The 24,734-nt window shown below is 32.9% G+C and overlaps 1 protein-coding gene across 1 annotated transcript; it reads right to left on the bottom strand.

Moving 5' to 3' along the window:
- Positions 1-1,283: 1,283 nt before the first annotated feature.
- LOC148598138 (membrane-bound glycerophospholipid O-acyltransferase 2-like) lies at positions 1,284-24,021 on the bottom strand. The gene is made up of 12 exons (XM_088560627.1): positions 23,774-24,021; positions 19,118-19,263; positions 17,126-17,296; positions 16,429-16,539; positions 14,846-14,990; positions 13,462-13,497; positions 11,807-11,897; positions 10,685-10,786; positions 8,581-8,684; positions 7,484-7,684; positions 4,663-4,814; positions 1,284-3,601 (listed from the first exon to the last, which is right to left on the bottom strand). The coding sequence occupies exons 1-12, from the start codon at positions 23,846-23,848 to the stop codon at positions 3,496-3,498; spliced, it is 1,440 nt and encodes a 479-aa protein (XP_088416753.1). The 5' UTR covers positions 23,849-24,021; the 3' UTR covers positions 1,284-3,495.
- Between the last annotated feature and the right edge of the window lie 713 nt (positions 24,022-24,734).

Genomic DNA, 24,734 nt, shown 5'->3' with positions numbered 1-24,734 from the left:
CCGAATTCAAGGGAAAAGTGGCAAAAAAACAAAAAAACAAAAAAACAAAAAACAAAAATTTATTGTAGTGGTGGATCTGAGAGAGGGATCTGGGGTTAGTGCCCCATTTTGTTGGAAGATTTTGTGCAAAATCAGGGCTAAAATCAGAAATTAGAGCCTGGAACCTCACCCTTTCTTAATTACAGGTTCCAAATCCTCTTTTTGAACATTTCTAGATCAACCCCTCCAATTTCTATTCTTTTTGGCATTTTAAGTCATATGATTAACCAGATATGCATAGTGTGGATTCAAAATTATTATAAAACAAATATATACTTGAAAGAATTTCTTACTTAATCAAAAATATTATTAAGTATGTTTTATTTTTATAAATGGATATATACACAATTTTTCAGGAAAATTAATTGGCTTACAAGGAAAAAACAAGCAAAATTAAAACTTTAAGTTACACAAAAAATACTTAATAAACCTTCAGATAGACAATCTTAATTTTCAATGTTTCACAACTACTGCTCGGAGGTAGCCAAAAAGAAAACTCACAAAATAAAATGAAAACACACACACAGACACACAAACATGTAAGGTTGGGGAAATAAAATAGGGTACTGAAGACAAAAAACTTCCCTGATAGAAAGACAAAACTAAATGGAAAAATTATAAATATATAAAAAAAGAACATTAATCTTTAAAAATATCATTAAACAAAGTAGCAATGCAATGGATATACAATACATTAGTTAAGCATTTAAGTATCATAAGTTCTAGAAAAAGTCCTAATTCAAAAAATGGAATAACTTATTGAATACAGTAATGCGTTAACTAACTGTATCATTAAAGAAATTGGCAAATCTCCACAATTTCAGGTTTTCACATTTTCTGATTTACCTTGGCATTCTGTAATAACTTTTGTAAAAAGGACAAAGTTTATATTTTCTAAAATTCTACCTATGAAATAAATCTGAGTCGTGTGGAATCAGTGTTTAACAGAATACTAATGGATGCTTTGTTGTACAAGTTTGAATATCAGTTTACCAAAGCACACAGTTAAGGAATGTTTTTACAAAAGTAAGTCGTGTAAATGGTAACCATTTCTTTGTACACAGAAAAAATTGCTACATGTTTTTCATGTGTTTTGAAAACACATGAAAACATGTTTGTTATAATATGTTTTTCATGTTTTGAAAACATCTGAAAACATGTTTGTTATAATATTTTCATTGTTTTGAAAACACCTGTTTGTCATATGTTTTTCATATGTTAAAGACCACCATGAAAAACATGTATTTCTGACTAACAATTTAATTCATGAAAAACAAATAAATTAAATTCATATGGTGTTCACAACCTTTCAAAAGGATTTTATAAATGAACAGAGTATGATATTCAAAAGCATATGATTTCTAGTACATTATATTTTTAAAAGCACAAAAACATTTTTTCTTACTCAGTCGGTATAGTTTCGCTTTTTACCCTTTGACCTTAAAGATGCTCTTCCATGGAAACGCCAGTCACCCGATCAAAATTCTGATCAGCCAAATGCTGATAATTTAATGGCATTGCAAAAAAAAGATCAGAGATTAAAATTGCATGCCATATGCGTGCATATGAAAATATGCTTCAATATCAAATGTGTACAACCTTATTCATATGACATTTCCTTCCATATTTTACCAATTTTAAACCTAGAGTTCCCAAATAGTGAACCCACCACCAATTCAATAATTTGATTGAATTTGGAGTTTTTAAGAACTGTTACAAGGATATACATTTAAAGAATATTAATAGGAACATGCTTTGTTCCCCTACCATAATTCACACCTAAGCATTATAGCCCATGTTTCATAACTAAAGTGTTATAGCCCCTATTTAACAACAAAAAGTCCATGTTTTTTATATTCCAATTTAAGATGTATTATCATGCAAACTATAGAAAATGATCAAGTACAAAGTAATAAATTTCTGTTTACTAGGCCAAATGTAGTAGGTTTATCTTTACTCCCATTATACTCCATCTCAATAACACAAGCAGTTCATTTACAACAAAGAGTTATAACCCCTGTTTCCTTTTGTGTTACAATAAATACATTTGTACTTTTTGTACAATGCAAAATGTTGTAGGTAAATCTAGTTTAATCTTTACCCCCAAATACTCCATTTCCATACCACAATCAGTTAATTCACAACAATGAGTTGTAGCCCCTGTTTCTTTTTTTTGTGTTTTCAAATCATGATATACTACATAAACCATGGAAGCTAGAAAATGACAGGGTAAAAAATAATACATTTGTAGACAGACCCTAGTACTGACTTTTAACAGGCAAATTGTGGTAGATAGGTGAGGCAATAACTTATTTATGACAGTGGACAAAATGCCGGCTAAGTGATCTGACTAACTATAGACCTGCTCAGTATATACAGTGAAACCTGTCTAAACCAAACCTCTTTACGACTCAAGGTTCAGATGAAGGAGATGTTCACTTTATACAGGTTCAAAAATGTCTTGAAATTGATAAAAAGGGACTTTCATAAGAAATCTGGTTGAGATTGGTCATCATGAAAACTGATTTATTCAACGGGTCATAGTTTTCCTTTCCTCATTTGTCTACCCCAGATTTGACTTTCTATGAGTAACTTGGCAGGTGTTTCTAAAAAAGCAGAGGACGCTTACCCCATCGGTGCACCTGGTCCATGCTCCCAGTTTTTAGTGGAGTCCGAGTTGCTCATTTGCCTTTGTTACTTTGTATGTATGATTTTAGTTACTCTACGTTCTTTGATGTGTATGTCTATCTTCCATGTCTGGTCTTTGTCCCTGGATTGCATTCTTTTGATTACTGCTATAACCTTGGTTCCCTCGATTACTCTTTCAATTAATTCAGGGTTCTGTTAAAACAGATTTCACTGTACTTTAAGGAGATAGACCTAGGGTAAGGGACATATCTCTTACAAATCATTGGAACGTTTGTATTCAGCATTTTACATCCATCTCATGCAAGCATCCAAGTAACTTGGATTGATTTCATTCCATTTCAAAGGAAAGCTTGCAAAGCTTTGGTGAAACTGAATATGATACAAACATATCACAGTTCACTGAATTCAAGAGTTATGTCCTATACTCTAGGTCTTCCTCCTTAAGCTCTGTGCATTTCTGTCATTAATCAATATTTTGGTGATACCGAGTAAAAACACCAATTTTAAGAACCCCATAAAATAATTCATTTTTTTCTGCATTTCTGATCCATCCTAACCCCCCACCCACCCACACACAAGTCATTTAAAAAAAAACTGTTGATAAATCTGTCCCAAATCCTAACACATTTTTCACAATAATAAATACATCAGTCTTACAAATCCCACAAAATTCTTAAATTTTCCTCGAATTAGAAATCCTAACCTAGACACACATCATAGAATTCATTTCTTGAAAAACAGTTAATAATCTTAACAATCATTAACACTACTGTTTATATAAACAATGATTAACACAATTTAATAAATCTACTGAGCCTTCTCTATCTTTTCTGTTCGTCTCTTTGGTGGATTTATAAATTTGTAGAATACAAGGATAGCTATAGCGGTCAGATGGATGTTGAAATACAGTGACCTGAAAAAAAAAAATTAACGTATTTGCAAGAAATTATGTTTGGAAAAAAATATGCTAATTGATATCTCCATATCTTATTACAATTACTTGTTTTATCATCTACCCCAGACTTGACTTTTCATGAGCAACTCGGCGGGTCTTTCTAGAAAAGCAGAAGAAGCTTACCCTATCGGTGCACCTGGTCCATGCTCCCAGTTTTTAGTGGAGTCTGAGTTGCTCATTTGCTTTTGTTACTATGAATGTATGATTTTAGTTACTCTATGTTCTTTGTTGTGTATGTCTGTTTTCCATATCTGGTCTTTGTCCCTGGATTACATTCTTTTGATTACCGCTATAACCTTGATTCCCTTGATTACTCTCCCACTCTCCCATTCTATTAAAATGCAACTTTTGACCTCCTAACTGATTTGTATCAAAATCTAAAATCAGACCTGCACAATGAGAAAACATACATGTAATAAAGACTGTGAAAATTTCATTAAATTTAATTAAATTAAATTAAATTTTGACCCTGTGAAAATTTCATTACATTTCATTTAGTGATATAGGAGGATTAACGGATAAGTGACTGGTACCTTTCTGTGTAACAGAAGGAAGAAAGTACAGATGGATGAAAGGATGGACACCTCTTTCAATATATAACCGCACTCAATGGGGGGTAAAAAATCTGATAACTGTGCATCATATTAATGTTCCCAGAAGTAGCGAACACAAATTGGTCTTTTTTTTTAAAAATAAATCAAAAAAAGATTTACAATCCCTACACCAAAGCTATGAGTTCTACATCATGCTAAAGAGCACCGATTCTTTTTGCGTCGATACAACTTCTTAGAAGGACAAGTAGCGATTAGCAACACGAGATTGAGAAATAACAGGTCTGTGATGCCCTTAGATGTTCGGGGCTGCACACGCGCTACACTGAAGGAATCAACGTGTCTCTGTCCTTCCCTGGAAAGGTTGGGTAACCCACTGAACCATCTTCATGCTAGGGATTGGGGCTTGTAATTCTTCCCATGAACGAGCAATTCCCAGTAAGCGTGAGAGAGCTTAAGTCTACTTACCAGTACAGTTTCATACTACTAGACAAGGTCAAGAGACAAAACGGAGCACATAAATACACGTTACAAAATCTTGTTCCTATAAACGTAATGACTTCATACAATTGTTTCATATTATCACTAGTCTGAAATAATGGGCGGATGTGTCTTCGGATCTGAAATAAAATAAGAAATCTGTCAATAATTACCACAAGCAGACTTGATTTAATGAGGACAACAAAGCAGAAATAGGGTATGTACTTTTAAAAGTCATGTCATGTGACTCTGTGGTTTCCTAAGTCTGTGTCCCAATCTATCATTCAAATGTATTGAAATGTGTCATTAACAGAGCATCCTGTACAGTATTAAAAGCAAAACACCTTTCTGCGTAAAAATATTGATAAAAATGACAAATATCTAGTTCTACAAGACAAAAAATAGAAGATTTTGCATTGTAATGCAGCGTCTCGAGATCCCCAGAAGTAAACACAAAACAGCAGATCAGCCTTTGGATTGCAAACACGTACTTCATAGAAAATTTTGGTAAGAAAAATGAAACTTAAACAAGCCTTACAAACCCTAATGACAAAATTGGAAGTTGATATACAAAAGGAGGTAGACGGGGTAAGGGACATAATTCTTGAAATCAGTGATATGTTTGTATCATATTCAACTTCACCAAAATTTATCAAGCTTTCCTTTGAAACAGAATTAAATCAGTCCAAGTTACTTTGTTGCTTACACAAGATTGATGAAAAATGTTGAATACAAATGTTCCAATGATTTGTAAGAGTTGTATTCCTTACCCTAGGTCTACCTCCTTATAAAAAAGAATCATAATGGTAAAATCTGGGTTTGAAAAGGTTGAAAAATAGGTCTGCACATGTACATGTGATACCTGCAGACCTCAACTTTAATTTGTGGTAAAAATATAAACCTAGTCGGCAAACAGGAATCTGTTCTCATATAAGTCAAAAGTCAATTCTCATAACAAGGCACACCTATATGAAGCTTGTGTCAAAATATAAAGTGATTGTGACAAGTTGTTGCAAAGAAAAATGTTTTATAAAAAAAAGTGTGACAGACGGAGGAAAAAAACCTCCAATTTTGGAGCAAGATATTAATTATAAATTATATAGAGTTAGAGGAGCATCTGCCAGTGTCAAGATCCTTAAATGTGTTTGCATGATGGGTTTTCCTTGTTTGTTTTGTTTTTTGCAGTTTGATGTTTGTTAAAATGATTAAAGATATTGTACGATTTTCAGCAAGCTGTATACATTTGTAGTTGGAGTCTAATTTCATATTCGAAACTAGCATGAATCTTTGATTGGCTGAAATTCAATTTCAAATTTTGTAGCTTGAGTTATTGTCTTGCTGAAATTTTCCCAAACACCTTGGTTTATAATTTGAAATGCTATCATACTTTTAACAGTACACCAATTTTGGGAGGACTTTTTGCATAGTGCAAATTTTGGCATAGTCCCTGAACCGATCCGCGCAACTATTTGACGGATCAGTGACCGCTGATTGATCGATCGATGACGGAACAACAACCAAGACTGGTGACCAATCTGACTGCAGTTTTTGTTATGTAAATGACGAATGATCGGTACATGTAAATTTAACTGGAACGAACCCAATACACTACCATATTGATTTTACACTAATTTTTAGATATCATATCCATATATTTAAAAATAAAACAAATGTAAAATAAAAGTAATTAATTGATGTTAAAATCTATTGTATTATGTAAATACGCATACAATTGACAAACGAAACAACAAAATCCTTAAGGTATATTGCCTGTTTAGTGGTCACATGATGCGATCACCAATATAATGGATTGGTTTGACAGATCGATGACTGATCACAATTTTAGTTGCACAGATCGGTTCAGGTACTGTATTTACTCTGGGCTTAAGCCCAAGAAAAAATATGTCTTTTTACAGTTACCCTACCGACCCTAAGCTGTTTTATCAGCAAACCGAAAGCAAAATAATTACAATTCAGCTAAGTAATTCCCGCATTTAAGTAACTGGGTATTTCATATTTGTAAAAGTGTATCAGCAATCCAGTCATAAACAAAAAGTCTCCATGACGACCAATACTGAAATTTAGTAAATGTTGTCATATGGACAGAGAGTCTGTCATTACACCAGTTCCTAATAGACTTATATAAAAAATGGATGTATAGGGACGGTACCACATAAAAGTGGACCGAAAAATTTTCCTTCAAGAGTAAGGATTTGGTTGCAGCAAAGGTTAAACCTGTGCTGAAAAAAAAACATCATTTTTCAGTAATTTTTTACCATATTCCAATTGAACATGTTTTATTTTATTCTTTTTCATAGATCATATCAAAATGTAAATGGCAAACAATACTATCAAACTATTTCGATTTCAAAAATGATATGTTAACTGATTGTGTGTATGTGTCATATATTAGTTTTTTTGTTATACTTACTTTGGATAAATTTATATAGATTGTTAAACAATTAATAGCCAGTGTACATTGTAATCTTTGTTCTGTTTGTTTATATTATTTTTCCTCTACTTTTCCCGGTAATGTACAGGGATTTGTAAAATCCTGACTAGGATACAAACAAATTAAAAAAAAAAAAAAAAAAAATGAAAATGACGACCTACCAACGCTGTTTTTGTTTTAAATAGAATGTAACTGTAAACAGACATATGTTTATGGCCTCAGTACTATAAAAGGGTATCACTTAGAATCTACAAAAATTTTCTTATACGTTTTTGCCTCAAAATCAACAAATTTTACACCCACAAAAACCTACCATCTGGTTAATAAGAATTTTCACGGAAACACTTGACAGCTTACCTCACGACCAGCATATATAATTATTCCTGATCCGAAGAATGTAATATAATATCCTGGATAGAAGCCATGCCACAGGGCACTAACTAAGAATGTTCCAAATAGTCCATATTGTTTAGGTATTCTGTCATATACAATACGTCGCAGCCACAGAGCTGTACGTACATTCCAACTCTCTATGTTAACTTTCATACTGGTGCAGGTCTGGAATAGAAAATTGAATGGAAAATTAAAGTTTGTTTTTGCCTATTAATAAGTAAGTCTCCCCCATTCCAAAGTTCCAATAGGGTATTGATCTCATAATAGTCAGTAAATTGTAAATTCCTGGTAATATGTACAAGTATATAGCATGTTTTAACTACCTACAGAGTTTCATGAACTTTGATGCAGTAGTTTCTCAAAAATACAAAGAGATAAAGGAGAAAGGGTGATAAAGGGTTCATTGGCCAAAAATTCCATTGAAAATTAATCATAAAGTGTTGAATAATGTGAATTTTGAGACTTGAATCCATTACAAATAAGAAAACATTAAAACATTGAAAGGACAGAAAAATTGCTTGAATTACCAATATTCAGATATTCTGTCAAATTTTGTACTTTTTGGTCACTTCCTGGTCATATTTTGGCAAGGAAACAGTGTCCACACCCATCAAACATCTTATTATTAAGTGAATGCATTCATTATTACATAGTTTATCATATGTGAAAATATAAAGTTGTTTCTTGGGTGTGGATATTTATTTCTGGATGAAAATAATATCAAAATTTACTATTCTCAGCAGTCTTTGCTAAATGAAGTAAAAATATGGCACCATTATGATGTCATTACAATGAACTTATGCCACATATTATTATTTTTCCAGCTGTTACTACAATGAACTTACGCCACAAAATATTATTTTTCCAGCTGTTACTACAATGAACTTATGCCACAAAATATTATTTTTCCAGCTGTTACTACAATGAACTTATGCCACAAATTATTATTTTTCCAGCTGTTACTACAATGAACTTATGCCACAAAATATTATTTTCCCAGCTGTTTCTACAATGAACTTATGCCACAAATTATTATTTTTCCAGCTGTTACTTGAAGTTACCTCTATTGCCCAGATATCAGCATTGTTAAGCAGGTCCCATTTAGGTTGACCGTTGTTGTCATAACCATTGAAACCGAATCCTGCTGCATTGTTTACTGCTTCAGCTGGAGTCAAAGAAACAAGAGGCATCTTAATTCCGTGGTAGAAGTCACAAAATAACGAAGGTTGCAATCAGTAATGACAATATCTACATGTATTATTAGGCCATAAAAGATAATATGTCTATTAATGGTTACATCCTAAACAAAAAAAAAATAGGGTCTGAGGGTTAGCAAATAGAAAAATACCTGGTTAACTCAAACACCAGAATAACCCAGCTGAAATGTACTTTTGTTTTTAAGCAGAAAATATTCACTTTTATTTTTTTTACTTTCAGTTTGCCAATAAAATGACTTGGGGTCAGGGCAAAAAAATAGAGTCAGGTGGGTAACTATCAACAGGCATATACATGTCTACTTTTTATCTCCTTAGGAAAATTAAGAATTCTGTGAGGCAATGCTCATCAGTAATTCTTCCACATTCCATGTTTAAGGAGATAGACCAGGGTAATGGACACAACTCTTACAAAAAACTGGAATGTTTGTATTCAGAATTTTACATAAATCTCATGCAAGCATCAGAGTAACTTGGACTGATTTCATTCTATTTCAAAAGAAAGGTTGATAGGCTTTGGTGAAATTGATTATAAAACAAACATCACTGATTTCAAGAGTTATTTCCCTTACCTTAGGTCTACCGCCTTATGGTAATACATGAAAGTTGTTTTTGACAAGCCTGAAATGTTATCCCACAAAATGACATACCTACATTTGCAATGTATACAGTTTGTAGCTGTGACAAGTAGTTGCAGAGTAAACAGTTGCAAAAATGTGTGATCTACATACAAGGGTGAAACAGTGTACCAGTGTTTTAGGATTTTTCAGAAATTGAGGTTTCCTCGGGAAAAATCCATATAAAATCAACTTTCCCACAGTCAATGACGGCTTTCTTAACAAAACAAATCCTTACAGCATAATAAGTTTTCAACTTGCCACGGGAAAGTGTAACTAAGTACCTAACTTTCACTGACCCAAATTTCACTTGCCCCGGGTAACGGGAAATAGGAATCCTAGAACACTGTGTACCCCTGCCTCTTGAGTTTGGGAATGATAACAATGATAACAATGATAACAATGATGATCATGATAGTTTAATAAGTCGTTTGGTCTATTTCATGTCTCACATGGTTAATAAGGATAACAAAATAATAAGTCTTATTTCCTGATATCAGTAAGGCAAAAGACTGTAAGGAAGGCAGGTAGGAAAATAATTTCATTTCTAAAAAAGATATTTTACCTTGAGTTTATGAGGAAACTATTTTGACTTAAACAGTGCTTGGGCTAAACCAGCGATAAAATTTTAAAAGTAGGCACAAAAAAAAAATAGGGTAGGTAAAGTAGCAGAAAGCAGACATATTTTTTTGAAACAAACTGCAGATAAAGCCAGAACTGACTAAGAGTTCACTAAGGGATACCCCCACAGGCATATACAAATGTATGTTGGATAAGATATTATGCATCTGGCAATAGTCATTTAGTTTGGTTTATATCTACATAGTTAAATGATAGTTATTGGGTCTACATATGCGTTATTTTCATGTCACAACTGTCCTTTTAGTATAGAGATCTGTATTTTTGAGAAAATATAACTTTCAGCTTCCGCTAAAATAAATGAAAACAAACCAAATCAAGAACAATAACTCTTATAAAATGCAAATTTCATACACAATCAATAGATTTTTATCTTGAAAGTGCAACAGCTGAACAGTTGTGTAACAAACTAAGACTGGTTATGTGGTCAGTAAATTTTTCTGAATTAGAAATAAGAGAAATTTGATGTTTTTTTTTTGACAGCCATGAATCATCTACTGTCTGATTTTTATAATGAATGCTACTTGAAACAGACTTCATGTAATTTCAGTTGATAAAGTTTTATTTTCGTGAAATAAAATAACAGGGCCACTCCAGAAACTGGTATAAGCAAACATACTCCTTTCATAAAATAACAGGGCCAGAAACTGGTATAAACAAACATATTCCTTTTATAAAATTGACTGAATACTTACACAATAGGAAAGCAGTATAATATTTACATCTAACACATGTGACGGTGGCCAACATGTACATCATACGATACAAGAAAGATGATTCATATAAAAATTCTTCCGCTGAAAAAAAAAACGAAAAAAACATTCATATATTCAAACAACGGTGGTAAAAAAAATTAGCCAAGATATGGAACAGGGTGTTGTTCTTGGGTAAGGCTGCAAAATGGCATTCCTATATAAAGCTTGTGTCAAAATATCAGGTGATAAAAACAAGTTGATGGAAATAAAACTTACTAAAAAAGTGATGGATAAACAGAGCAGGGTAAAACAGTCTACCACCTGTCTGGTGGTTCTAGAAAAGCAGGGGACGCTTACCCTACCGGTGCACCTGGTCCATGTTCCCAGTTTTTAGTGGAGTACGAGTTGCTCATTTGCTTTTGTTACTTTGTATGTATGATTTTAGTTACTTCATGATCTTTGCTGTGTATGTTTATTTCCATGTCTGGTCTTTGTCCTTGGATTACATTCTTTTGATTACCGCTATAACCTTGGTTCCCTTGATTACTCTTTCTTCAGAGCAGAGTATTTATAAATTTTGTAATTTGTCCTTTTTTCTGTCAGTTCAGATTTCGTATGAGGGTAGGCTAATCTATTTTGATACATGTCATTTTAAGTGAAATGTAAAATTAACTCTCCACAAAGAATGTACAGACAAGACATCATTAACTCTTTGGGATGCTCCAGAATCTACTTGACTATTAGCACCAATAAATTAAATTAGACATTTTCTAACAATTTCTGATCATGAATTTTGTGAAAATAAATAAACAGCAAATAAGTACAATGTATAATCACAGTAGACAACATGCTATATTATTTAAATTTGTTGTTCATCTTGATAATGCATAAAGTATATTGTACACATATTGCCTACAGTAGAGGGTGATATGCCTAAGTAACACAGGAGGTAGATATATGACCTGAGACGCAGTTGAGGGTGATATAATCTCTGAGTGTATTATTTCGACCTATCTTCCTCTACGGCAGGCAATACAATACAGTTATCTCCAAAATACAGTATATATATCATATTGTGATGGATTCAATGTCTTGTTACATCCTTAAGTAGTTAATACTCACTATACATGTAGTCATATGGAACAATCTTTGGAGTCACAACCATAAAAACAGCAAAAAGGGCTGCTTTTATACACTTCTCAATCACAGTATCCTATAACAGGAAAAAAATGATCAGCTTTTTATATACTGCTCAACCAGAATACCCATTAAAAAATTTCAAATACATGTATTTCACATAAAACACCTATTTCCCAATCATAGTAACCTGTAAAAGCAAACTGGATATTGCCCCTAACAGGACTAATACCCACCCCCCCTCCCCGGCAGCCTGTTGAGCCCTGTACATTTGGGGACCAATGTGGACATATGATTCATATTGGACAAAATCTCATGGTGAATAAAATACATACTTTTGACAAACAATATGCTGCCATTTCTGACACAACCAACTTCAAACAGCAATCAAGCAAAATTTTTTGTTAACAAAACAATAAAAGAATATGACAAATTCCTGACAATATGGTAATCTAACACTCCATTGAGTTTCATAACAATACATCAGACAAAGTTTTGCTGAAAAATGTGCAAGTTCCAACTGTCATCATTTCAACAATTTTTGTTTAAACATAAATTCCTGACAAAATGCACATCCCAATATGGTAATTGAATACACTATTCAGTTTCATAACAATTCATTGAGGAGAAGTAGCGGACAACATATTGGACCAGGTTTTGCTGAAAAACATTCAAGTCCTACAGCCGTAATTTCTACAGTTTTTGTCCAAACATATATTCCTAACAAAATGCACAAATCCATATAATAATCTAACACTCCATCAAGTTTCATCATAATCCCGCAAGCCATTGAGGAGGAGTTGCAGACAACATATCAGACAAAGTTTTGCTGAAAAATGCCTAAGTTTCAACAGCTGTCATTTCTACAACTTTTGCCCAAACATATGCACATCCCTATATGGTTATTGAACACATTATGGAGTTTCATAACAATTCTGCCAGTCATTGAGTAGGAGTTGTGGACATAATATTAGACAAAGTTTTGCTGAAAAATGCCTAAGTTTCAACAGCTGTCATTTCTACAACTTTTGCCCAAACATAAATTCCTGGCAATATGCACATCCCTATATGGTTATTGAACACATTGAGTTTCATAACAATTCTGCCAGTCATTGAGTGGGAGTTGTGGACATAATATTAGACCAAATTTTGTTGAAAAACACTTACAGCTGTAATTTCTACAATTTTTGCCCAAACATACACTCTGGATAATATGCACATCTCCATATATCAATCTAACACCCATTAAGTTTCAAAACAATGCTAGAAGCTGCTAAGAACATAGTTTTGACAGAAAGATAGAAAGGGTAAAACCTGCATGTATGTACCCACCAAACTTGTTTAAATATCTGGGTGATGGCGGAACCGTTAGTGGTGAATTCAAATTCACTCGGAAGTTTCTAATTGTGATGAGAACAAGTGTTCGAACGATCAATATTCTACTGTAAAAATAAAATATTATTTTATTTACATTTCAGAAATTTAACTTAATTATTATAAAATCCCCAAAATGGAGCATCAAATTTTACAGTTACCACTACTTTTGTCCAATGAATTGCGAGATTGTAAGCCCCAATAATTACATTTAGAAAAATTCTTTTTTTTGTTATTCGTGTTCTTTTATGATAGTTTTTACATACCTTTGGGGACGGTGGAGCAGTATCACTGGCACTACCCTGTTAAAGCATATTATATATAAATCAATTACAGGTACAGACTGGCAATGTTATATGAAAGAATTACATAAATTTTCATTGACATCATAATTTTTTTTCTTAAATTATATCAATCTGAAGTTGTTTTTCTTAATGATATAATGGAGGTAGACCTAGGGTAAGGGAAACAACTCTTACAAATCATTGGAACATTTGTATTCAGCATTTTACATCCATCTCAAGTAAGCATCAAAGTAACTTGGATTGATTTCATTCTGTTTCAAATGAAAACTTGCTAGGGTTTGGTGAAATTGAATATGATACAAACATATCACCGATTTCAAGAGTTATGTCCCTTACCCGAGGACAGTACTCTACCTCCTTAAGTTTGAAGGTTTTTTTTTCAAATGACATCAGTTTTGAAGTTTTTTTTCAAATAACATTAGTTTTAAAGCTTTTTTCAAAGGACATCAGCTTTCAACGTGTCAAAGTTTTCTTTTCCTCTTTTATCTACCCAGGACTAGACTTTTTTTGAGCAACTTGGTGGGTTTTTCTAGAAAAACGGGACGCTTACCCTACCGGTGCACCTGGTCCATTCTCCCAGTCTTTAGTGGAGTGTGAGATGCTCATTTACTTTTGTTACTTTGTATGTATGGTTTTGGTTGCTCTGTGTTCTCTGTTGTGTACATGTATGTCTGTTTTCCATGTCTGGTCTTTGTCCCTAGATTCTTTTGGTTTCTGCTACAATTTTAGTTTCATTGATTACTTTTGCAGTTTTTTTTTCAACATCGGTTTTGACGGCCTTTTTTTTATTATCTCAGTTAAAGTTATCTTGATGACCTAAATTAAGAAACTTCTTTTTAAAATGACATCAGTTTGGAAGGTTCCTTTTCTCTTGAAGTTTTTTTTTCAGTCCCACTGTGCAATACATCTGTAACTTTACTAATTTTGCAGTATATCAAATTTTCCTCTTTTTCTGATTTCATATTCCCTATATGATAATCGATACCAGCAAATAATGTTCATTTAACAAAATCAACAGGAAGAAAGTGTTCAACGGGCCTGAAATAGGATCCCATGATATGTGACCTGTACTTGATGCTTGATACCAAATATCAAGACGCTATGATTAGTACTTGCTGAGAAAAGTTTTACTAAAAGAATTTACCTGCCCGCCCGACAGTCACCATAACACAACCCAATTTTCATATATAAAATTCGCCAAAAAAATAGCATTAACAAAAGTGATTATATTTACAGTGTTTTCCATCTTAACTTCAAAACCCCCCATTCTCTGTAATAGTTCATTCTCTTTTGTTAAATTTTCTCTTCTTTTCTCAACACCTGTTTTACATTTAAACTCACTCACATTAGAAACACTGGACGGACTAGGTTTATAGTAGTTAGTTCCATTGATAAAATCCTGATATTCTACAAAGAATGCCATTGGTCCTGCCATAATGCCATGGTAACACATCACATACCCATAGTATGACACAGGGTGAGGAAGTTGTCTGAAATGAAATGAAGAAAAACTTGTTTTTTTTTCTACTAAGGCCAAAACTCTCCTTACCCCACCTACCCATAAAAATCGGCCTTACCCAAATAATTTTGTTGCCATTCTCTGACAAATTTTCTTTTAATTTTCAAAGCGACATATTTCACTTCTGATGTTGATTTGTGGACATTAAAAATGCTGTGTTCGCTTTTAAAAATGTTCAGATTTCGAGTTCCTTGGTCAATAATCTGTTTTTATCTGATTTTCTTTCACGCTTTCATCATACCGACTTTGGAGCATTCTCGAACTTTAATCAGTACTACGTTAAGATCAAAACTACCTAATCAGTGATGACTTAAGTATTACCTGTAATTAACTAAAATAGCACTGACTAATGATAGGGTTTCAGTTTTTCACATCTATTATTATCCAAGCTGACAAAATGGCTGACGAGTTCGAGTTAGTGATGGTTATTCTCTAAGATTTACTACCGAATGGACCGACCAGTCAGTTCGAGTGTTCAAGAAATCGAAGTTTGAGAAACCCATGGTTATATTTACTGATTATATAAGAGAAAATTTTGGTACTTTGAATTGTGTTCGAGAAATCCCAGGTGTTCGAGCCATCCAAGTTTGAGCGAGTGAAGTTCGACTGTATATCTTAACTGTGGCATAAATCATGTACATTCCCTCCTATTTCATTGTTGTGTTACCTATCCAAATCACATAAGAAAGCCTCTCAATGCTTGTTCAATGTTGCTCTACTCTTAGAAAAACAATATGCCACTGATTCAGCACTGCTATCCTGACAACTTCAAAGCAGTGCAGAAAATGCCAAAACGCAGTTTCAGCTTCATTTACCCCAGAGTTTCTAGGGGTCTTGAGCTGCCTCAAGACCTCTTGGCCTTCAAAATCTCCTTGCAAAGCTGTGCAAATCTGGCTTCTAAGAGAGACAAAGCACTCCTACAGGTATTTCTTTAGGATCCCATTGGCTCTTGAAGATTTAAATAAAAAGAGGCTTGATCATGCTTGAAAATATAAGTAAATCAAGATTCAAAAATACAGTGAAACCTGCCAAAACTGGGCCCTGAATAATCTAAAAACCTTTCTAAACTAGACTCTTTTTTAAATCCAATTATATTAGTCTAAATGTATTAAACTGGACACTTTTCTAAACCAAAACCAAATTGTTTCTAAAAAATGCCCAGAAGGCTTTGGTTTAGACAGGTTTCACTGTAATTTCAAACAAAATTAAATTAATCACTAAATAAAATCATTTTGTAAAAGTATTCAAAGGAACCGAGATTCTAGCGAAAATCAAACAATGTAATCCCGAGACAAACACTAGACGGGGAATACACAAATACAACAAAGAACATAAAATAACCAAAATAGTATGTACAGAGAAACAAAGGTAAATGAGCAACTCGGACTGCTCTAAAAACTGTAACATACTTGACCATCATAGCCTTCTGATCTTGAGTTAGTTTCTCTTCTGGGACATTTTTACCGTCGTATAAGGCAAACCCCAAACTGGTGATCTTCTGAGAGGTTATCATCAAGGGACTGTAAAAAAAAATTTATTCCATATTATTATTACATTTGATGTAACTCCCTTTTTTTTTCTCATATTGCTAGTGCTTTAAATACCATTCTGTGTAAGAATCAGGTATTTATTACGGGTGGCACATTATTTTTTTCTGAATTTTGTCTTTTTACGACTCCAATACATCCAATATATCTAGTTAACAACCAAAAAGTTATTTAAATTTATCCTGATGTTTCTGTCACATAGATATTTTTTACTGGTTATATAGGGAAATAGTGCAAGAGAATTTTCCCGCCATTTTTCCATTGTGCACTTCAACTAAATTTGACCAATATTGTTTAGCATCAATATCTTAAAAAGGCAAATTTTACACACACTTTGATGGTTATTTCTGGTGGTTTTCAGGTATACATGTATATAATTGGTTAACGCAATAAACACACATATCCAAATTTATAAACATGATTATCATAAATCACATTTATGATTTACATGTAATTAACCAGGAATATCCAGACATTACTATACATCTTCCAAGCACATAAACATGATTACTATTAATCACTTTATTACATGTATTAATCATGTTAATGATTTACTCACCCAGTAATGTCCATTGTATAGCCACCATAATCATAATATTGTCGATAAATGTGCATCATGCACACATATCCCAGGCCAATCACAAAATTAACTTGATGACTGATATCAGCGGGGCAGTATTTCATCAGGGCATAACATATAGTAGCCTGTATAAAGATGTGGATGACTTGGCTGAAATAAAAATAAGTTTAAGGAGAAAGACCTAGGGTAAGGGACAAACCTCTAAATCATCAGTGATATGTTAATTGTTTCATATAAATTTCATCAAAGCCTATCAAGCTTTCCTTTGAAACAGAATGAAATCAATCAAAGTTACGTTGATACTTACATGAGATTGATGAAAAAATGCTGAATACAAACGTTCCAATGATTCTCTTACCGAAGTTACTATTATGAACTTCAGTATTTATTTTCTGTAGTAAATCAAATGTAACAAAAGACTTGATTGCTTTATTCACTAAGTGGAAAGTTTGTTTTTAAATCGATTCTCACTGGCTAACCAAAGTTCAGATAACTTCAGGGTTTATCCTTGAGCAATGATAAAGTCTGATACAGCATGATCAGGCCAAATAAAAAATATGTGTGATTCCGCTCACTGGACTGAAACTCGAATACTGCTAGTAAAGGAACAAAAGTTTCTAACTATGAGAATACTGTTTTTTTACCATCTAAAGTGCAAAATACACGGAAAGTCATGGTATCACAAGATTACATTTTGTATTTGCTGTGAAAATGTCAAAACCTTATGACTAATGTTTCCACATACATTGTACATGTAAATTTTTTTTAAGTGAAATTGAATACAGATTCTATATTAACAACTTATTTTAAAGAAGTCAATTCAGACAGGCTCTATGGTAAAAATGACCCTACTTTGTTTAAAGACAAGGCAAAAAAAAATGTCTTGTTTCCTACTACCCTACCTACCATAGTTCTTTGTGCCTATCATGGGTCCGGAAACGGTAAAAAATGCAGGTCATTGACCGACAAAATTGCAAATGTCCGACGACCATTTTCCAATATCGGACATAAAAAATTGTCAATCCTTATAAATTTCAGTCTGTCTGGTTTTATTAGTGCATAAACATTCTGTCTACCTGTCTCCTAGTTGTTTATTGGAAATTAATTGACAGGTGTGTGTCAATTTTAGCCGATGTGCAGCCACCTGCGACTGTGATTTACCTGTAACTGATTAGTTGATTGTATAATTGAATTAACGGTACATGTGGAGCCCCATTGCGCAAGCGAATGAATTGAAGTGACTCAGACAATTTTCATACATCTATTACTAGATTTATGAAGAAAAAGATGTCCATCGATCATTTTCCCGCCAATCTTTCAGAGATAACGAAAGCATATATGGTGCTGAAACTACGAATTAGTCGTAGTCTATCATTATTAATTTGCTGATTAAATATTTTTAACACAGAAGTCAACAGCCCATTTAAATCAATAGACAGAAAGTATTCGGGATTTTCTTTTATAAATAATCAACTTTTGTTTTTCATCAATCGGAAGTTTTCAGCTGTTTCCCGATGTGATGAAAATGTCTGAGAAATACCATGTTTTGTTTACATGTTGGAACGTCCACGTGTGGTTGAAACCGAACTCGTTCAATCGTTTAGATATTTTATAAAAGACAGAGTATGTGATGAAATAACACAAATCCAATATTTATCTTTAAATAACTACATATACAATGTACATGAACAATTTTTTTTAAAGTTTCTCGATCTGAGCAAGACTGACACAAACGTCTGCTGAAGTTTGATAAAATGACCGGCATGGGCTGTCAAAATATCCGGACCCATGGTGCTTACCCTAAAATTTTAATGGCCATTTTGGCTCAAACACTATTGAAGTCTAGATTGTTTTTCCATTAACTCAATGTAATTTTTTTTTTTAATTAAATAATTTCCCTACATATCTACACTATTTTTTCCTGATGTTAACAGGAAACAAGACCATTATTTTTTTGGCCTAAATACTTACTATCCAAAACAGAAGTAGGACAAAATTAATCCCATCACTATCTCTATAACATGTCTTTGGTAAGGGGAGACTACTGTTGGTGACAGCTTGGTGCGGAAAATTGATCCAAACCATATTGCAAAGATTTCACATACAAGGAAATTCAGCTGAAATTATACATGCATACATGTAAATATTCACTTACTGACAATAAATAATTACAAAATTTAACCTTTATTTAGATGTATTTGGTCAAAGCAATACTAAATATTAACATACACGTACATCACCTGCCAACCTTTGAAAATCTGCATGGGTGTTAGGCACAACATTCAAATGGGCAATTTTGCATTATACATGTGTATTTGGAAAAATTAAGGTTTTTACTGTATTAACAATGCTCTAGTATTAAATCTCCTCTTGTTTTCGGGTGACCAACATGTACATTGTGTTATATAATATGTATACATGTAGACATTTTGTATGTCATTTTTGTGGTGGGTTCCTCCAAACCCTAATTGAAATTCTGACGCTTAAAACCTCTTAAAACAATTTAGAGACAGACAGGGTGAAACACACATGTATATACCCCCCTTACTTCATTTGCAGGGGGTATAATTATACGTATGATTTGCTTGGGAATGATAACTTACTGAAAAGATGTCGATCTCTGAATTGAACCTGTGTTGGTTGTTAGGCTAGGTACATGGCTAATTTTATTTACATTTTTCAACAGTCTTCAAATTTAGTCAGTGGCCTGGTGGCCCAGGCCACTAAAATTATGTTCTTAGGAAGCCAGACGGACTTCCAAAAATTTTGGGGTGTTGTAGTGTTCGGTTTATTTTTGGATTCTTAGATATATCTACAATTGTAAATAGTCTGAATTGAATGAGCATTTGTTGTTATGTAATTTAATTGTAACAGGATATTCTGATTACTAGACAAAGATTCAGATGACTTAGGAAATTTTTTCGGGCCACTGAAAAATCATTTGAACTTCCAATTTTTGTAACTTTGGAAGTCCGAATGGCTCCTCTCTGAAAAAGTTAACTGTGAAGACTGTTTGCATACCATGAGGTCCAATGTTTCAGGAAATGTAACAAATACTCAAGATAGCAGCAGCCAAAATTAAAAAAATCACCACTTATTTAGACATTTAGTAGGAAAAGTATTTCTTATGACTATTGCAAACACAACATTTGGCAAATATACTGTACTGTTGAAAATACGGAAAATATAAAAAAGATTCGAACAATAACCACCTAGATTTCCTGTGGTGGGAAGTCCTACTGTTGATTACTCAACCGTGATCCAAGACAACCAATTAAAAAAACAATTCGAAATTGAAGTTTATTCCCACGTCAGCATAATTACTTCTTTAATATGGGATATCAAAACTGTCCAATAATTACCTGCGGTCTATATGTACCTTGGGGTTAATTACGACAGGATGTATTTTCATAAATTGGCTTGGGGTAATTAACTATTACAAAACACTTAACTTTGACTCTGACAATAAGTTCAGAAAATACAGAAAATATCGATTCTAAAAACCAGAACAATACCAGAAGTTGAAAATATGAGTGAAAACCTGTCATTGCACAAAATCATAGGTTATTTGGTGTTTGAAAATTCCCGGGTGTGACCTGCAAAAAACTTGTCAGTTGACAATACAATGATTTATACTGGGTCATCTATACTGAAACCGTTCCATTTGAGCAGTCAAAATGCATTGACCTTATATTTACAAGTGTTACATGGTCACTTTGTTTTGAAGATGCCAAGACAGCCGAACAGCAAAGTACCTCTGTGACCCCAAATTCCTTTGATCCAATCTGCACTGAACAATGGGAAGATAACTCCGATTGGGGCCGCTTTAATTACCGCGCCTCAGAAAATCATTTAAAGCATTAATAATTAAATAACTTAAATGGTTATTTCAAGTAACATTTATGAAAAGAATGGTTGATGTTTGTTTACATCTAGTTTTGGAGTGAATTCATTGGACCAATGAGCGATGAGATCGAAATAAAATCACTCTCTCGGAAAACGAGATTTCCCTTGTTTACTTTATTACCCAATGAAAAAGCTGACAGAATCGTTTTTAACACGCCATAATTAAAGATAGAGGGGTTTTCTCTGTAGATTGACCAATGATCTTTGACCATCTAAGGGGATTAACTGTTTCAAAGTCGGGATCACCGTTTGTTTGCAAACTTCTGAGACCACCGAAATGACATGTGCATGTCGCTGTCAGTGACAAAATTAAGCGCTATCTCGCCAAAATACTTGTTGATATGCACAATCAATGGCAAAATTGGGACCAGAGCATGTTTATTCAGGTTATTAGTTATGCCACCCTAACATATCTTGTGCATTATTTTTGATGGGATTAGTCATGAAATGGTTAAAGCCCTTCCCCCTTTTCAACGCTTATGAAAGAAACTTCTCTCGGATTTTATAACACACAATCTTATTCTACGTTGAAACAGCGAACATTGTGTTTAGCATGGTGTAAACACTCATTCTTATCATCAGTATACACCACGTATACACATATATTTTCCCATAATGCAAATTGGCCCAAGTCAGAATGATCCATAATTTCAGTGTCTTTATTCTTCACATACATCAAGGACTTTGAAATATACTATAAAAATCCTTGCATACATTATTTTAATGAACAAATAATGAATTATTAATTTGTGAGTGTAGCTATATATATCTATAAAAAATAGTCATTCTAATTTTCTTTCACCAATGATTTTTTTAATATAGAAATGAAATTCTATGAAAATATCTATTTCACTCATTAGAGCTTTGGATAATTGGAAATGCAGAATCAGTAGTATAGTCAAATATTTTTTTTTCACACATATAACTGTATTTTGTTCTTATTTGTACATTTATTTAATTCTGGTATCAGTTTTAAAAAAATTATAAAAATCCTCCATTCTTCAAAAATATTACATATACATGTAGTATTTTGTCAAATATTTGGGTGAGTTTATTATATTAAATTGGTTTTTAATTTTCGAAGGTAAAGGAGAAGTGAAATTTATTTTGCTAAACATCAAAATTATGTCATATTCAAATGTATAATGAAATTAGGTGTACAAGTGAAAATACAGTGTTATACCTTCTGGTTATGTAAATTATAATTCCTGTTCTAAAAAGTAAGATGATTTTTTCGCTTTCAATCATTTAAATTATTACAAAGACAATTTTATTTTGAATAAGTGAAAGACAATTTTATTTTGAATAAGTGATCTTACTGTTTTAATAATGAAATGATGTAATATTTTTCATTGAAATAAAATTTATGAAAAGAACAAAGTATTTTCACTCAATATATTAAAGGTAGGAAGGATTTTTATTATCTAAAAAATTATCAGTGGAGAAAGAAAAATGCACGCTTGTAATAATTACTATAATTTTTTAAAGTTTATTTATTTAGTTCACCAATTCTTTATGTCTAAATTTATTCTTTTTTATTTTAATAGACAGCAAAATATATACTTACCAAGTTTTGAAAATATATCAAGTCTATCAAACTGAAACCTAACATTATTTCAGCAACAAATCAGTAGAACTATAGATTCATCATACTTTTTAGATAAATATTATTTCAAATACATGCACAGTACATGAATTTTCCAGTATTTTTTTTAATTATGTTATGGCAATGATTAAAATCTTAGACTCATGGAATGGTATGGTGATAGTCTAAAGCAAGGGAGGGTGTTCTGTTTTTCCTCCAAGTACATGTAGCCATAGACATTTAATACTTACTACTGACAGACCTTTTCCTGATAACTTGTTGCCAGACAAAATTAATATGGAATATATTTAAATTTTTCTATGATCTATGATCCAAACAATGAATTTGACAACCATACCAGTATTTCATCAAGTTTTGCAGTGCCAGTGGGTAAAGCTACCACGAAAATAGCAACACTATTTTTTTTTATTTTAGTTTGTATGAGAACAAACCTAAGTAGAACCCATTACAGTCCCATATGCACCAAATTGATTTCATGGCAGTGAATTTTGAAATAAAAAATGTGTTCCTACATATTTCTGTTAATAAATGTATTTAAAATTATAGTATATGTTTTTTGTGTAATATAAAGAGGTGAGGCGTTAAAATGCAACAATTATATTTTAATGATATTCGCAGCATATCAGTTAATTATGCCGATGTAATTGATGAAGATGTAACGAGTCAATTTTTCAGTGCATGTTTTGGCAGTGAAAAATATCGCCATTCTGGGGTCACGTGTCACATGACTTTTGCAGATTGGCGTCGCCATTTTATTGACTTTGCTTTTCGGCTGTGATGTCATCCAATTCGAATAAAAAATGATGTTTGCCTTTAATAAAACTTCATTTTTCTTTTAAATATTGTTGCAGTGTAGAGACAATAAATGTACACCGACTTGACAAAAATTATGATGTACAATTTCGGCTTGAACTAGTGGAGGTGCTCATCACAGCCTCGCATTATCTCGCACTCGCAGTTCTACATGTAACTGTAAGCCTGCCAGACTGTAAACACGACTGTTATTGTCTATATACACTCCCTGACAAGCAACACAAAAATCTCTTGCAGAAATTTTCGGTAAAAATCTAAATTTATCATACAAATGAATACTATCCGGTATATAGTCTAAATACCTGATCAATTGGTAAGGGTATAACGGCGGTCAGCGGCTCCAAAAGACGAGAGCCGACGTACCACGTGTCTTTCATCTTGGCAGCTAGATCAGTTACAACGAAAGAGAAAGGTCTGAAAAGGGTGACCCTTGATCACAAGAAGATATACATTAATATATAATCTTCTTTGGAAGATTACAAATATCCGATAAATAATCCCATCTTCATCAAATATGGCGATGTAAACAGAAAGCCGCTCGGAACATCTCCCGCGGTTTCACAATATAGGTATATACTAAGACCAAAAAAGACGAAACGCCATCGAGAAGAATCAGTGGAATACTCTAAAAATATTCAACATGCTATAGATGTTTAAAGTGTTGGTGTGAAAACTATGGCAAGCCAAAGCGAACAAAAATCAATATTTTGTAATTAAGAACTAAATATTTAATATGATTTTTTTTTTAAATAAGTAAATATTTTTTAATATTATTTCAATTGAATTTTTAATATTAAAAAAGGGTTTTGGAATATTAGAAATCAAATTTGTAATGTCAAAAAATGAATTTGTAATATTAAAAAAATCATTTTTTAATATTAGAAAACACTCATTTTTGTCCAGTTTAGCTTGCCATGGAAAACAGTACAACATAACGCAATATGATGATTGGGGGGTTTTATGGTCTTGACTATCCTTACGGATCTCGCACGACCGCCCCTTACGGCGATTCTGTAAATAGATGCCAGTTAGTGGTAAAAGGTAGTGGAGCCCAGCATTCGGTATACCTGACCGAAGAACTCAGAGTATGTCCTACTAGTGGTTGGGCCAAAGGCGCTTGTTTAATTCTGTCTATATGGGGGAAATACTATCAAACATGGGTCGACTATCAGTGCCCAAGTACATAATCGACCCCTGTTTGATAATATTTCCCCCACATAGACAGAAACAAGAGCCTGTGGGCTGGACTGCTAGGTTGACGCT

This window comes from Perna viridis, chromosome 14, assembly GCF_037379345.1.
Source record: "Perna viridis isolate PV_CMFRI_1.1 ecotype Kerala chromosome 14, ASM3737934v1, whole genome shotgun sequence".
Taxonomy (NCBI): domain Eukaryota; kingdom Metazoa; phylum Mollusca; class Bivalvia; order Mytilida; family Mytilidae; genus Perna; species Perna viridis.
This window is presented reverse-complemented; position numbering and strand designations above follow the sequence as displayed.

Coding starts and splice junctions, on each gene's coding strand:
- LOC148598138 (XM_088560627.1), bottom strand. CDS start 23,848: ATGAAAGACACGTGGTACGTCGGCTCTCGTCTTTTGGAGCCGCTGACC. Junction 19,264..23,773: donor TACCCTTACCAATTGATCAG/GTATTTAGACTA, acceptor GTATAATTTCAG/CTGAATTTCCTTGTATGTGA. Junction 8,685..10,684: donor TTATACTGCTTTCCTATTGT/GTAAGTATTCAG, acceptor CTTTGACTCCAG/CTGAAGCAGTAAACAATGCA.